The sequence below is a fragment of the Columba livia genome, chromosome 3, assembly GCF_036013475.1.
Source record: "Columba livia isolate bColLiv1 breed racing homer chromosome 3, bColLiv1.pat.W.v2, whole genome shotgun sequence".
In the NCBI taxonomy this organism is placed as follows: Eukaryota; Metazoa; Chordata; class Aves; order Columbiformes; family Columbidae; genus Columba; species Columba livia.
Genome location: NC_088604.1, coordinates 24,979,704 through 24,991,856, shown reverse-complemented (window position 1 = coordinate 24,991,856; position 12,153 = coordinate 24,979,704). Strand labels below are relative to the sequence as shown.

General features: G+C 40.8%; 1 protein-coding gene and 1 long non-coding RNA gene across 7 annotated transcripts in view; one reads left to right on the top strand and one right to left on the bottom strand.

Annotated features, from left to right (window-relative positions):
* MCPH1 (microcephalin 1) overlaps nt 1-5,495 on the bottom strand; it is a 126,893-nt gene extending 121,398 nt beyond the window's left edge. For 3 of the 4 annotated variants that reach the window (XR_010471152.1, XM_065056059.1, XM_065056061.1), the window contains exons 1-3: nt 5,340-5,495; nt 2,922-3,013; nt 14-132 (exon numbers count right to left, since the gene is read on the bottom strand). Coding sequence is in view for 2 of the 4 variants with exons in the window: in XM_065056059.1 (XP_064912131.1) it covers nt 14-132; nt 2,922-3,013; nt 5,340-5,358 (230 nt within the window). In the remaining 2 variants the exon portion in view is untranslated. The remainder of the gene's footprint in view (nt 1-13; nt 133-2,921; nt 3,014-5,339) is intronic. The other variant, XM_065056060.1, reaches the window with a different exon arrangement.
* LOC110362119 (uncharacterized) lies at nt 2,939-11,908 on the top strand. Of its 3 annotated transcripts, none has more exons than XR_010471154.1 (3): nt 2,939-3,063; nt 7,195-7,326; nt 8,049-11,908. It is a non-coding gene; the product is annotated as an uncharacterized LOC110362119 (long non-coding RNA). The 3 variants fall into 3 exon arrangements; XR_010471153.1 differs by lacking the exon at nt 2,939-3,063 and adding an exon at nt 4,891-5,247; XR_002419181.2 differs by lacking the exon at nt 2,939-3,063 and adding an exon at nt 5,592-6,761.
* The last annotated feature ends 245 nt before the right edge of the window (nt 11,909-12,153 follow it).

Below are 12,153 nucleotides of genomic sequence, written 5' to 3'. Positions count from 1 at the left end.
CCCAGGTACTCACTTTTCCACCCAGAGTACAGAAACTATTTTTACACCCATCTTCTGTGCTTTTCTCCATGTAGTCATACGTCCATCTTTGAAGACTACATGGGTCACATGCTTGTTCAAAGTTTTTGAAACCTGGAGAAGTACACAGAGAGCTCATCTTTAAGTCTGATAATCAGGAAATGCCAAACAAACTAGCTAGCATTGTCCATTTTTAATGTATAAACCATTAGCGTAAAGACTTATTCTAAACATTATGTCAAGGACTCTTGATCTTTCCCATCTTTGCGAGAAGCCTCAAGCAATCAAAAGTCATCTCATTAGCCAAGCCAATGCAATACACCCTAGAGGGCTAGAGCGGCCTTTTGTTTTCAAACTTCTTTTCTCTCGTTTACCATTTTCATCTCCCTATTCCAGATGTATTGAAACAGAGAAATAAACTTAACAGCAGAGTCAATTATATTGTTAAGTGGCGTTCTTTATTGACAGCGCTGGGGATCATCCTCCATAAGTGTTCCAAAGACTGAATCCTCTTGTGTTACTTATATTCACATAATTATTACATATGCATTACAATTTTTGAAAATTTTAATATACAATACATCTATACTAAGAAATAATTGATTATATTAGTTACAATTGTTTAGTTTCTTACATGTATTAATTATTAGTTATATATAAGCTAAGCACCCTACTTCTTAAAAATGAATTACTTAATCTTCTGTCTCTCTCCTGTCATGTAGAAGGATCTAAAACTTGAAAAATATCCCCTTGTTTTGCAGGTGGTCAGAAAGCATTTATCTCATGTCAACTGATTAATGATGGGTACATCTTTTATAACTTAATCACAGAATACATTAATTTGGCAGCTTCTCTTCAGTATCACTAATCTTGCAACATTTATACTTATGTAGCCCAACACCTTATGCAACAGAAAGTAGTTGCCACTATTCAAAGAAATGCCAAATTACACCTTTCATTTAGCAAAGAACTCACAGGCCTAATGAGTACAGCTAACCTCACCCTTTAAATTAGTTCTCATCAATAACGAGAATTTCTAGTTTTGAGGGAGGGCTGAATCTACTACAAACAAAAAAAAATTATAAGGGAACACTTGAAAAGAAAACAGAAACAGAAAACTTAAGTCAGTACAGCTAACATCATACCTGACATTTTCATTGTGTTGTATAACTGATCAACGTTTCAGTTATCAGCCTCTATCATTCAACTGAATGATAACATTTTTAGTTCTAGATACTCCATTCTTCAGAACTGAAGTTTCCTTTTGTGGGCAAAAAACACCCTATGCATAAAACTGTTTGATCAGTTGTTGTGGTTGTTGACATTGTGAGACCAATACAATCCATATTTTAGAGCAGCATCTTCTCAGCACAGCCAAATGGAAATAGCTCTGGAGCTTTCTGTTGCCTTCTCAATTGCATCACTATACTTGGCTTCCAACATGTTGGGCCTGTATTTAGCTTTAAGAAAATTACTCAGCTTTTCCAAAAATTTCTGGTGGCAAGCCAATTTATTACTTCTTGGAAGATAAAAACCCACAGTATTTAAGTATCTTGGTATCCAGGAACAATTAATCTCTTTTGGAATAAGTTATGACTCCAGATACAATTGTTTCTTCACTTATGCTAGTATCTGGCTCACAGACCATGTCCTAAGGAGACAGATGCTGGACACAGCTTTGACTCCAAATTATGGAGGAGCACCACCTTACACCTCCTTCTCACCTCTCCTGTCTCCTCCCTTACCCTGGATGTCCTCTGCTGCTCAGCTGACCTTAGCTTAAGATGTCTGAATCAAGAATCTAATGAAAAAACTAATTTAGAATTTTATTTCCTGACACAGTGACCCAAGTCAGTTTACTGTCATGTGCTCAGTCCAATAAAAGGGAAGTATCTGGAATACTGAAGGGGCAGGAAAACCCCTTTTCAGTCACAGGGGGTCTGCTAAATAGGCTTATCTATATCACCTGCCCATACCTTCCACCATATCCAGCTACTTTATTTCGAAGCCTTACGCATAGTCATATTTTCTGTGAAAAAAACCCCTAATATCATCAGACTAGAATTACATAGATCTGATAGTACAGCACAAAAGAAGAAGTAATATTTCTTACTCAAGTTATTTATTGAGAGTTGTATTTGCTTTTATAATAAAACCAGTTGTTCTACTGTTTTGTCACACTATCTCAGCTAAATTCATACAGAAAGAGGCTTTGAAGAGAACAGCAAAATTTCCTAAATTACAGTAAGATATAGCTACACATGCCCACTTAAAAAGCACTAGGAGTTCACGTAAGTGTTATTTACAGCCTGACATGGGCTGTAAAAACGTCCATTAACCAGTGAGAATGTGCAAGAAGGTAAACCACCAGTTTGACTCGTTGAAGTTTTACAGCTGGTAATTAAACAATTCTTGTGCCTACAAGTCAACTATACTTGATATGGAAAAAATAAATAAATAAATCACTGACACATATACAAAGACTCTAAGACGTATTTTTACTAGCACTTTCTGGAGTTGAAGCACATTTGTGTGAGGGTGAATTGAAGAATAAGATGTCATGGTACTTGGTTAGAAAATATTGTAGGCGGAGTAGTTGCTTACAAGTTAAAGAAAACAAAATAACATCAGGTACATACTTGTAAACCACAGGTTTGCAACACATACATTTAATTTGCCCACAGTATGCGGCAATCCCAACACTTCACAACAAAAACACACTATTTCCCATCTTTCACTAATAATAATTTTACAGCACATTCATCTATTCTCAGGTCTATGATTATCTTCCCCCCCGCACTTTAAAAACTCATACTACAAAGAAATATACATGACAAACACAAGCAAGGTACTTCATAATTAAGAGCTTTCCTATTCTATTTCTTTCAAAATAGTTTCCTTACTTTTGCTCCCATTTCAAGAAGTTGATGTTCAAAGGTTTTTGAGTAATTTTCTCTTCTGCTAGATGACCAAACTTCTACAAATGCAGAAATACCTGGATCAGAAGAGAGAAAACAACAAATAGCTAATTAATTATATGCTAAGGTAAGACTGGTTAAACTGCCTTTCCAACAAAGTTTTGCTTTTAAACATATTCCATTCAGTAGCAAGTATAGCTTTTAATAAATTGAGTATCATATGTTAGCAGCAGAATGCTCTTCTCAGAGTATTTCTGTCCTTTAAATTGGTTACAATGGAACAAATTCAGAAGTTTGACAATAGTTACAGAACTTTTCACTTGGCCTATTTAAAACATGATACAGCACTGCTTGTTGAGCTGGTACTTTTACATGACTGCTTACCCTTATTATTTAATCACTGCTAATCTTCAGGTTTATATACAAATTTTAAGACAAAGTGATGTAACAAGTTACAGAACATAATGAATTACACATGGAAGTATTCCTTCCCAAACTCACAAAAAACTGCAGAAATAATACTTAACAATTTCTGGTTGACTTCGATTCTACCTTATTTATACTGAATCACCCCAAATTAAGTACTTATCATAGGGGCTAAAACAATTTCAAGTCAGCTGCTTTACGTAGCTTTAGGTATATTGCCTTTAAGTAGCTTTCTTTATCAACCAGACTGATGCTGTCTTCAAGGAATGAAATCAGCCTTGTTTAAGTTCTTTAAACAAACATGGATGGATAAGCAAATGAAACTTACAATAATAACTTCATTAATTTTATCCAGGACAGGCATTGAAGTGACACACAGTCCCATCAGCCATGTCAATTTCCAATTTTGAATGATGAATCGGGAAAGTTTCAGAAAACTGGAGGAATGCTAGTGCACCAAAACCAACCTGACATGAAGCACAGGCTGAGCAACTCTCAGAATCCATGAATAAAATTGAAAGTGTCAATTTAAAGGGGTCATCCATGGCAAACATTGCTTAAGTATCTTAGTTGGTATTTATGTCATTACGTTTCATTACTGTGTAAAGGGAACTGCCTTCTTTTTAAATGAAAACCAGAACAATGCTTCAGCAGTAGAAGTACTTCTATAAAGACTACCATATTTTCATAATTGCTAGAAATACTTTTAACATATGAGAGAAATATAGGACACAAACCATCTCCTTAGCCAAAACACAGGGGAAAATCTTATTATCAGTACTATGACTTTATATATATGTGGGAACTTAAGTCTACTCCGTTATGCTTTTGTGTTCATTCTACTACTGGACCAGGGCAGCTTTTGCCAGAGTTGTTTTTCATCTTGATTGCTCTGTTGTGAAAAATATTGCATTCACATTTGAAAAAAACAATACCTTCTTCTTACTTCAAATATTTTAGAACCTTCATAGTTATAATTCTCCTAGAAAAACAGGTTAGAGCATTTCAGTGAAGGTCAAACTGGCAACTTAGAGGCACATCACTTCAAAGCTGCATGCACCTGCAGTAGGATTAAAGGTATGTTTTACAATAATGAGCCAATTCTAGCTAATCAAATATACTCCAACAAAACACAAGGCACTTTGTACTTTTTGTACAGTTGATGGAAAGAAAAATTAGGAAGGATTTGTAGCTTTTTTTGAACTAGAAGGGCTCAGAGTAGAGCTCAGCTCTTGTAAAGGGCAACTTATGTTAGAAAGTCTCTGGGAGGGCGGTGAACAGCGTGAAAAATAAACATCAGAGGGCAACCTAACGAGGCAGAAATTTCGGAAGACGTACAAGAAGTCAGGCAGGACGCAGCACGGCTGACCAGGGCAGGAAGAGCGAGGCGAGCGCCCAAGCGGGCCGGCAGGGGTGGGTGGCGGCGGCGCCGGCTAGTTCTGTACCGGGAGCCGCCCCCCAGGGCAGCCGCCGTCCCCCAAGCCCGAGGCCGCCTGGCTTCCGGCCCGGCCCGCCTCACCGGCCGCTCACCCCCGCCCAGCCTCCCACCGGGGCGGCCAGGCCGTGCCGCCGGCGTGTGGCGGATTCGCGATCGCTCAGAGCAGCCCCGCAGCGAAACCCGCTCCGTCCCGCCCCAGCTCTCCCACGCCCACGGGAGGGCTCCCCACCCGCGGGGGGGCCACGCCAGGCGGCCGAGCGGAACACTGACCCGCCCGAGGGCTCAGTCCCGTCCCTGACTCGGCGCCGGGCCACCCGCAGGGAGAGGACCGGGCGCGGAAGGAGGCGAGGGGGAACCCCGACAGCGCCTCCGGCAGGCCCGGCCGCTCTCGGCCAGCAGCCCTGCTGGGAAGCACCGGAGAAAGGGTCGCGAGAAGACGGGTGCCAGGTCAGCGCTGTAAACGCGGCTTCTCTCGGCCGCGCCAGGAGTAGCGTAGCCCGGCCGCTAGCGCAACCACGGCACAGCGGAGAAGCCCGTACCTTTCAGGACGGGCTCCATTAGCGGCGCAGCGCAGCACCGAGAAGCTCCGCTACCCGCCACCGTTCAAACCCGCCTCCACGCACGGCCAGCGGGCCTGCGCGCTGCGTGCTGGGCCCGGCCCCCCCCGCGCCTGCGCGTTGCCACCGGCCGCCGCCAAACGGCGGTGCGAGGGTGGTCCGGACGCGGCGCGTGAGGGGAGGCTGCGGGCGGGGCCGGGGCCGGGGCCGGGGCCGGGGCCGTGGCCGTGGCTGTGAGGAGCGGTGTGACAGCGCCTCCGTGCCGGGGCTGGAGCCGGCGGGGATGCAAAGTGGTTGTGGTGTCCTCAGGTCCTTTTTAGAAATAGATGTGCTCTGTCCCGTCGGCTCTAGGCGAGCATAGCGCTGGGGGAGACTCGGGGCAGCCGAATGCTGCTCAGAACAGTGTGAGGCCGTAGATAAACAAGTGAATTATCAGGGTTCACTATGAGGTGTCCTAAGGGGGCTCCTCTGTAGAATATCACTTTGTAGGAAGTTGTATCAGACAAGCAGTGTCCTCTGAACTTCTGGCGGCTCAAACTGCAGTGTCTGAAGTGAGAAAATTGACAGAGAAAGCCAACAAAATGGAGATTAGCAAATGAGCACAGCCAGGCAGTATTTACCAAAGTGTTCAAAATTACCTAAGGGCAACTGTACTATTAATATAGTAATCTCACCCTTATGTGAAATGGCTTTGGTGCTAGAAGGCTGATCTGTAGCAAATGCGATACCAGAGTGAACTTGAGAGAAAAAACCTGATCTTTCCCAGGAAGACTGATAAAATTTATAATAAAATAATGGAATTAATGAGTATAAGGAAACCTACAAGTAGAAAGAAGGAGCACATCTTTTTCACAGGAGAACAATGCTGCACAGCTTTATTATGCAATTCACACAGTTCAGAAGCACAAGCATTGCTGTGTGGTTGTATAAATTAGTGCTGTTCTGAAATCTTCAGTGTACAATCTTGGTTTGCTTCATCTGAAAAATAATGCAGCTGAAAAGAAAAAACAATAGAGATTCAAAACAAGGACACTGCATGTTTTCACTATAAGAAGTAGCTATTTAGACAAAGACTTGTCAGCCTGGAAAGGGAATGGTGGAAGGCAGATGTTCTAAAGTCTCTAAAATCACGAGCACCTGGAGAAGTTGAACATAGAGTGGTGTGTTCCCAAAGAGAACTAGCAGGCACCAAGTGAAACTAGCAGATGGGGTCGTCTTGGAAGAGGCATTTCCACATTGTGCCTGATCAGGCTGTGAAAGTGTGTTTGGAGTGTTGGCAAACCATGTGGTTTATAGAAGCAAATTCAGCAAATTAGTGAAATTCATTTTGGGTGTATCAAAAACGTACAAATGCAACTTTACCTCAGTAAAGCCCTGAATTGCAGATTGCTGGACTCTGAGGAGGTACAGTGAACACTCTGAGTTTTTCTTTTATTTCATTCTTACTTCAGTCATCTCTTAGTGGAGAGACAGTGCTGACCTAAAAAGGCTTTTGTGTGGTCCATTATGCCTATACTTACTTTCATGGAGAAGCTCAAAACTTAAATCTTGACCCCTTGGAGTCTACAAAGCAGATGGCTGTACCAATGCTGTTTAAGATATCTTGTATATAATATTTTAGCATTGATGCAGGGTTGTTTTTTTTTTAATTTCCAGGGCATTACTGTGACCTTAGATCTATGGCATGTGCTGAGCGTGAGCTCTTGGATGCTCTGTCTTATGAACCTATGACAGACTTCCTTTCACCTGTGTATTCACTATGTGAATAAAGTGACCAATCAATTTATGTATATATGTTTGTTATGTATTTAGTTATCCTTTGTACTTATGTCAACAGGTTACACAGCACTTTGCTAGGCAATTATGAAATATACTTACAGAGATTCTCAACTGTGGCTCAAGGAAAAAGATGTCCAGTCTTCATGCAGTGTCTGTGAACACAAGTCTGAAGGCAATTCCAAAAGCAGAGGTAGGGGAGATTTAAATGTACACTGCCAGAGAGATTCAGTTTTCAACACCGTGGAAGATAACCTTCTGCTCCATAAGAGCTCAGTCATGTATGGGGATATAAAAATGGTAACACTGAAGAGGCAACATACAATCTTTAAAACTCTGGCCCTGCCGCAATTAATGGGAGTCTTGTCTCTGAGTTAGTGCTTCCTTAGATTCAGAACCATTTCTAAATCAGTGTTTATGGGAGGAATAAGTAGCTGTGAGCTGTTTGGAGACACGCATGTTGAAACAGGGGTGTTCAGAAAATTAGCAAGTAGGTCAAATTCTTTTAAGTATGTTTAAATACATCAAATTCTTTTGAGCCTACTATTTAGTAGTGTTCCAAAATTAAGTAAGACTTGGCATTAAGCATAGGAAAGACACCTAGAATAGTTTAAGAAGATTTGTTATGATTAAGTATAGTCTAGTTTTGTGTATCTTTATTGTTTGTTTTGTTGGTTGGTTGGCTTTATGGGCCTGTTTCCAATTTGGACAAACAACAATTTTAACCTTTTGTATTTTGCTTCATTCTTAAGTTTCCAAGTGTGAGTCATGAGTCCCAGATAAAAAGTTGGGGTGCATTACTTCCCCTGAGGTAGTAAATCCCAGTCAGATATTCTGTGTATTTAACACCTGAACACTTGCATACCAAAACATATTTGGAATTATCTTCTCTACAATTACATTTAACCGTTACAGATGCTGAGATGGGAAGAAGTGCTTGGAGGAGGCTCAAACTTGCATGTTGTCTTCATGGAAGAAGCCCCAGAAAACAGCTCTGATTGTCCAAATCAACTATCATAATCTCCTCTGATGAAGTAGGCTCCTCATTTTCTCAGCAACCCTAACAGTTCCTGTCTGTGCCTGTTTCAGTCTGAATGTCGCTTTCTTAAGTAGCATACAAAACTGTAGTGTTTCAGCTGCCATGTACTGTGATGTTAATACCGAACTTCTAGAAATACTTTACATAATTGGCCATAGGAGCATATGTGCCATTTCTCAGGGCCATGTAATAATTCTGTGATACACTCATATTTCCAGGTCATGAGCTCTGACATCATAGCTGTTTATTAGTTTCTACTTTCATTGCATTACAATACATGAGCTCATCCAATTGTTTTAATATTCTGGTCTGCTTCTGTTTTAATAAAGCTTCTGTTCAGGCCACCTGCAAATTTCATTAGCACATGCTTTCTTTATTTCCAAGCTCATAATTAAAATAGTAAGCAAGATAAGATTTTAACTGTATCTAAGACTTAACTGAAGCTACAACTGGGTCTTAACAGCTCATTCAGGATCTCCATTAGAGTCATCTTTAGTTTTCTCTCTGTTGTGACCCATCTTATCCCAATCTACCTTCCCCATTTGTGAGAAGGAGGTATATGGTAGTATGATCTCAGGAATAATAAATTTTGCAATTGACAGTTTTTGTCCCCTCCCTATGCCATACATTGCCCCTAAATGCCTTTTCCTTTCTCCTATCCTAGTTGGTATGAAAGTCAGCAAAATTGGTGCTGATCAGTTAGCACCAGGAAGACATCTTTGAGTGCAGGAATGGCCACCTGCAGCTGGTTAGAACTGAATTGTGATGACACAGTAGAATTACAGGCCAGGAAACCAGCTGAAAGTGGTGCTAATATAGCTCAAAATTGAGGCTATAATAGTGAAAGGAACCTCTGACACTGCCATTTTTCATACCACATAGTAATCTGACACACATGCTGGCAGTAGTTTGTGTTGAACTGTTGTAAATAAGATACAGGAGTCACACCTCAGTTGTCTCAGAGATATTACAGTCTCATTGCTTCTCCACAAGCAGAATGCCTCCTGAGATTGCCAACAGTGGCTTGTTTGTTTTCCTGTTTTGCTCCTTTGACTGATGCTTAAAAAGTCATGTTTTAGCTTTCCACTTCTGTTCCACAGAACAATGAAAGCTTTTCTGTTTTGTAGAATAATTCAATCTAAACAGAGAAGTGGAAATTCTTATCTCATATTTTCCCTGTTTCTTTTTGTGTGTATTATGTGGAGTATCAGTATATATTAGTAAAACAAGTAAACAAAAAATTAGAGGTTTTTTAACAGCCAAAGAATCTTTGTAAGCAATATTGTAAAAAAATGTTGCATAAGCTTGTCAGATGGATATGTATTTATCATTGTCAAAAAACTTTGCTGATAGTCTCATTTGTGTTTGACGGAATATGGAAAAAATTATGAAAAACATCTATTTCTTGTCACAAATGAAGTGTAATATTATGAATCATATAGTCTTACAAAATTATTGAATGTTCTCATCAATGAGATGACCGTTCATTTTCTAATACTGATGTTCATGATCAAGAGAATGACATGTTCTGAGTACGAGGTCTTCAGGAAAGGAAAAACTAGTTAATTTTTTTTTCTTTCAACTGAGGCAGTGACACCAGTTTTATTTTCCTTTCTACCCTGTAATTTAAGAAATTACTCCTTTTAGATCCACAGCTAATCTGCTGACACAGCACTAGCTTTATTTTGAGTTTGTGAAATGCTGATAATAGGATAGAAACCTACCCTTCTAAGTTTTAACTCAGTAAGACAATGTCTTTGGCATACTATGACCCCAAAGGCCTATCAGGAAAGAAAAACACAGCACCATGCTGAAAAATAACAGCCCATCATGTAATTGAGAGCTTGACTCAACAACATACTAATAGGCAGGTGTCCGTGTTTTTCATGCGGGTGCGGAAGACTCATGCATCTCTAAACAGTTTTCACTGCCTGCAGTTCAGACTGTGACTGCAGCTGTGAAGGGGTGGGAAAGCCAGTTCATTTGACCTCTGTACTAAAATTCTGTGCTGAAGGTTTGTGATTTTCCCAAGCAATGCAGAACTGGACTATGGAACACAGACTTCTTGCTTTTCATGCAACTCTTTGTGGAGATGCAGATCCGGAATATGGAAGATGGCATTAAGGACGAGTATCCAAAATGCTTCATGATCCTATTCTTGCTTGGAAAAGCAGCCCGAAAGATATAGCTTAAAAACACTGCCCCATCGTGTGTGTTCAGGCAGGTCTTGGTGATACATATGAGAGCAATTTAAGAGGTTTCCACCTCCTGCTGTGTATTCCACTATGTGAGTCTCAGGAAAAATGATGGCAGGGTAAATGTGGAGTTCAGGCTGTGAACTGAGACAGGAAAGGTGCCGATTCACATTTGCTGCAGCTGACTCAGCTCCTGAAGCAGTGCACATAGCAAAGAGAAAAATGGTAAGTGTGAAGCTCCTGACATGAACGACCAAAGATCATCTGAAGGTATCTAGAGCACTTTACTTGCCAATTAGAGCTTCTGACATGTCTTATGGATGAAGTGGTACATACAGGACAGGAGCCCTCTGGTACTGTCTCTTCAGGAATAGAACCAAAATAAGGAATGCTACCATACACATAACTATACTTTGCCTGCATCCTGTCAGCAGATCTTATCTCCCAAGTTATGTCAGGTATAGTAGAGTTCAGGTTCAGAGAAGTGTCACTGATGTGGTCAAAAGTATGCAATAGATTCTATATGGCTAAATGCGCCTCCAAATGTACTGGAAAACAGTCAGCTGAGGGGGGGGGGGATAAAATAGGGGTGTACAGAATGATGAGTGGCCTAGAGAGGGCAATTGAGGAGTTCAGTCTCTGTTCCCAATAAAGTAAGGGCATCAAAATAAATTAGCAGAAGGCAGATTTGGAAGAAACAAGAAAAAATTTGTTCCTTTTCTATGCAAGAGGAACTTAAACTGTAGAACTTCTGGCAGCCGGGTGTTGTGTATGACAAAAGTGGACACAGAATTCACATGGAGGCTGGAAGGAAAATATACTGGGGGCTACTAAATATTAAATATCACAACTATGCCTAGTTCAGGAAATCTTGAAGCCTTAGATAGGTTGAGACTCTATCTGAGGCAGGTTACTGGGTTAGGTAAACTCTGACCTAGAGTATATATTTTTATGTTTCTTAAGTTCCAATTTGTGCGAGTCTTGATGCTGTAAGAAAGGAATCCATTAAGTTTGTTAATGACCCCAACTGGGGGTGGCAAGTTAATACCTGTGAGGGTAGGAGTATTCAGAAAGATCTGAATGGACTGATGGGAACCTTGCTGAATTCAGCAAGGATATATCCAAAGTCCTACACCTGGTGAGGAAGGACCCCTGGCAATAATACAGACTGTTTTGCATTCTTCCTGTACAAGAAAGACATAGGTAAACTGGGGCAAGTTCAGTGAAGAGCCATCAGGATTGGTGGAGCATGTGTCCTGCGCTGGGACCAGTGTATGCTGCTGTGGAGCTTCAAACTCGCAGCAGTCCCTGGCATCTATAACCTTGTGCTGCACATCAGGCCAGTGTTCTAAAGGTGCAACAGAACCACCTGGAGCAAAACCACCTGCAACTTGATCTTTTAGAGAAGAACAGATCAGCACCGGGAATGCTGTCTTCCAGGATGTTATAGAACACTTAGTTTTTAGTGCATTAAGTATTTATAGACTGTACCCATAGAGTCAGCTGGAGTTGTAATTGTAATAAAATGATAGGTCTGGAAAGTTTGTGTGGTTTTGCTTGTTTTGTTTGCTTGTTGTTGTTGGTTGGGTGGGGTTTTTTTTGTGTTTTTTTTCTTTTTTTTTTTTTTTCCCCCAATCTACTTGTCCATTTCCCACCTCCTCTTCAAATATGTTTAAATAGTATCTAGAATAAGAGCTGTAAAAAGTTTTTGTATGGTTCTAGCTCTGCTTAGTTGATCTGTTGTTGTAGTAATTGGATGGAAGAAGTGCAACAGAGCTCTCAGTAA